Genomic DNA, 3,237 nt, shown 5'->3' on the forward strand with positions numbered 1-3,237 from the left:
AGAGAGAGAGAGAAAGAGACAGAGAGAGAGAGAGAGAGAGGATCGTTAATTTTAGGCCCGGCTACTTTTTCCCGATCAAATACGTGCCGAGCTCGCGTAATCGCGTTTGTCACGCGAGAAGCGTGACGAGCGGGCCGTTATTGCGAATAAACGTTACGAAGTGATTCCAATTAAGGGCCATTATGGACTCGTTAATAATAGCGCGCGGCGCACGAGTTCGATGACGTTGTTTGGCGGGGCGCAGGACGCGTCGGCTGTAACAGATTGCGAGAGACCGGCGCGAATCTCGGTGTGACTGAGTCCTGGTGATTTATGTTATTTATGCCTGCCGCGCTGTGTGAATGGCGGCGTTAAAGCGTCGGCTACGGTGCGCGATTCGAGAAGGGGGAAACCGGTAAACACACAGACGGGTAGTGATTTATTGTCGTACGCATTGAAATCGCGCCCTTCGACATGCACGAAAGAAAGTAACAATCACTCGTAGATTCTTCTTTTTGTTGCTCTCTCCATCGGAATTAACGTTGGAAGAGCGACGTTTACCTCGCTTTGTCCTCTCGCGCAATATTGTAAGAGTCAATATATAAAAAGAATTCCAATTTATTTTCACAGAACTTTTTCCTCCTTAAATTTTTTACTATTCAGCCATAGTCTATATCTTGAGAATATATTAATATATTTAGGATAGTGAGTGTTATCTCGAATTATTTGACATCAGAAGTAATAATAAATGACTGTATATATATACAATTTTAATAAAGCGTACAGGGAAGTTGCAAATTAACTAAATACTTCTTCTGAACCTAATGCTAAAAGTAACCTGACTTTGACTGAACGCTGCTTACCGAATCTAACTTAGCTAAAAGTCCAAACCGGAATGAAACTTGACCGAAGTTTTAGACGTTGTGCAAGACTTATATAAATTACTGATCTGCTACTACCAGAGACTAAAGACAAAAAGCCTTGAATCTCTTTCAGACTATCCTTTTATTCCTTGCTGAAAGTTATATCTCTTTGTTATATAATTTCAAATCTTTGTCATACTTTATTTGTTCTTTTGTTTTTGGATGATATTTACACCCAATATCAATCAACTTTCTTATTCTTCGCCCAACTCTCTTTTTCTTTGCTTAAGTTATATTTTAATTTATTTCTTATAATATTTTGTTATTTCGGCTTTTAACCCGACTGTTCGGATTTTTTCGGAAGTATCTGCTTAAATTTAATCGGATATAAAAATTTATCGCTATTTTGATCGGAAATATCCGTTTGTTAATTTTTTATCGGATAATTTCTCTCAGTGTGAATAAACGCTATAAAACCTTTAAGATATGTTAACAAGAAACTTCGTTCTTAGTCATTCCGATGCAACGTAAGAAACCCCTACGTTCAGCTGATCAATTCTCGCTCGTCAGTCTAACAGTCAAGCTCTTTTCTAACTCTTGAGAGCGACATCTGTTATAGAAGAGGTCCAGGAATAAATAATATACCGTCCAACCCTGAGCCGTACTGTTTTCATCTTTTATTATTAACATTACGTTCACGATCCTGATGCCGTCACGTAACACACGCTCATCAATCTGTCGACGACGAATCCTCACAAATTTTCTGAGAGCACACGCGTGCTGCGTTCCTTTTCCAGAATGCCTAACGAGAACGGACCAGTGTGTGCCTGCGGCGTGGTCGTCGACTTGAAGTCGCGAGACAGCTCGATGGTCCCGCGTAAACTGACCATCTTCGTGCCGAAATCGAAGGGCAATAAGAGTTCGGACGGCAAGGGCGCGCGGAAACAACAGGATGAGGCGCGAGCGCCGAAGATCCGCACGTTGAGCGAAAGCGGGAGCAGCAGTTCGGTGGTGGAGCCCAGGAGGATTACGACCAAGAGCAGCAAACACGAGAAGCGGCTTAATCACTCGCGAAGAACCCGCAGCGCGGACAGGGCCGAGTCGCATTACACTTACATCGGTTAGTTGCACCGCCTGTGGTGGCAAGGGACCGTTCTCTTTTGTCTAAAGCCAAATAAATAAATTTGGATACCAATCGAGTACCAGAATTTATTTGACTTCGGACAAAAAAGAATGAAAGATCTGCAAACTCATCACGGTTTTAGAAATTTGAGATTTTGTCTATTGCTTCATATTATGTCTTCGTTTCTTTCGTCTTCTTTTAGTATCTTTGCTTAATCATTTTGAAGGTCTTTACAGAGGGTCATCATTCTAGAAGTACCAAAATGATAATTAAAATGTCGAGCTGGGCCATTTGTCACATCGATAGAGCACTATTTTGCTTTTGAATACCTTTCCACTGGTCATTTCGCAGATTGCATTCGAGTTTCCAAATTCTGCGTGCACATTGCGATCAACGTCTGTGGTTCAATCAACGCTTTCTGGACGAATTACACGTGAATTGCTATAATTTTGCAATAAATTGCAATAAATTGTAATTATAATTTTGGTGTTTCTAGAATGCTCTCGTAAAGATCTTCAAAGTGACCAAGCAAAAACACTGGACTTAATAGGGGGCAATGAATAAAATCCCAAATTTTTGGAATTCTGATGATTTCACAGACGTAATCTTCACTCTCAGTACTTATTGAAACGTTCTTCATTAATTAGTACTAAAATTCATTTATTTGGCTTCGGACAAAAGAGAGTGGCCCCTTGTGTGTGTGTGTGTGAGAGAGAGGGGGGAGAGAAGAAGAGAGAGAGAGAAAGAAATCCGAATTTTAATCAACGGATATATCATTTTGATCCGTATTTTGGGGCTTTCCAATTAAGCGTTAGGGATTTTTGCCCAATGAAACGTAACTTGGTCGAATATTTTGCTTGATCGGATGAAAGGAGAACCGTTTCTCCGACTCATTTAAACATTTGACTAGAAATTATCTCATGAAAGATAATCAGATATCAGAGATGAAGTTAGCGAGTCATATATGGACTGATCAAGTTTCGCGGGATATAAAAGAAACGGGAGATATAAACGGGAAATTTGTTAATTTTTATGAAAACTCTTTTAGTTCGTATTAATAGTCCGTATTTATAGTCATTATTTGAAGTTTGTCTCAAATGGGATACTCAGATTTCAATTCAGAGTTTGATAAGAGATTGAATTGCACAATTACAGATGTAAATGTTACGTTTGTCGTAATTTAACTAAAAAACTGGGTGTAATTCTGAATATATATATATATATATATATATATATATATATATATATATATATATATATATATATATATAT

The 3,237-nt window shown here is 38.9% G+C and overlaps 1 protein-coding gene across 2 annotated transcripts in view; it reads left to right on the top strand.

Annotated features, from left to right (window-relative positions):
- The window catches only part of LOC116842211, a 119,163-nt gene that overhangs the window by 88,088 nt on the left and 27,838 nt on the right, over window positions 1-3,237 (top strand). For both annotated transcript variants that reach the window (XM_032811072.1, XM_032811071.1), the window contains one exon: window positions 1,640-1,962. In XM_032811072.1, the coding sequence (XP_032666963.1) occupies window positions 1,641-1,962 (322 nt within the window). In that variant the 5' untranslated portion in view covers window position 1,640. The remainder of the gene's footprint in view (window positions 1-1,639; window positions 1,963-3,237) is intronic.

This window comes from Odontomachus brunneus, unplaced genomic scaffold (genome assembly GCF_010583005.1).
Source record: "Odontomachus brunneus isolate Ranch 3 - 2012 unplaced genomic scaffold, Obru_v1 Obru_scaffold_022, whole genome shotgun sequence".
NCBI lineage: Eukaryota > Metazoa > Arthropoda > Insecta > Hymenoptera > Formicidae > Odontomachus > Odontomachus brunneus.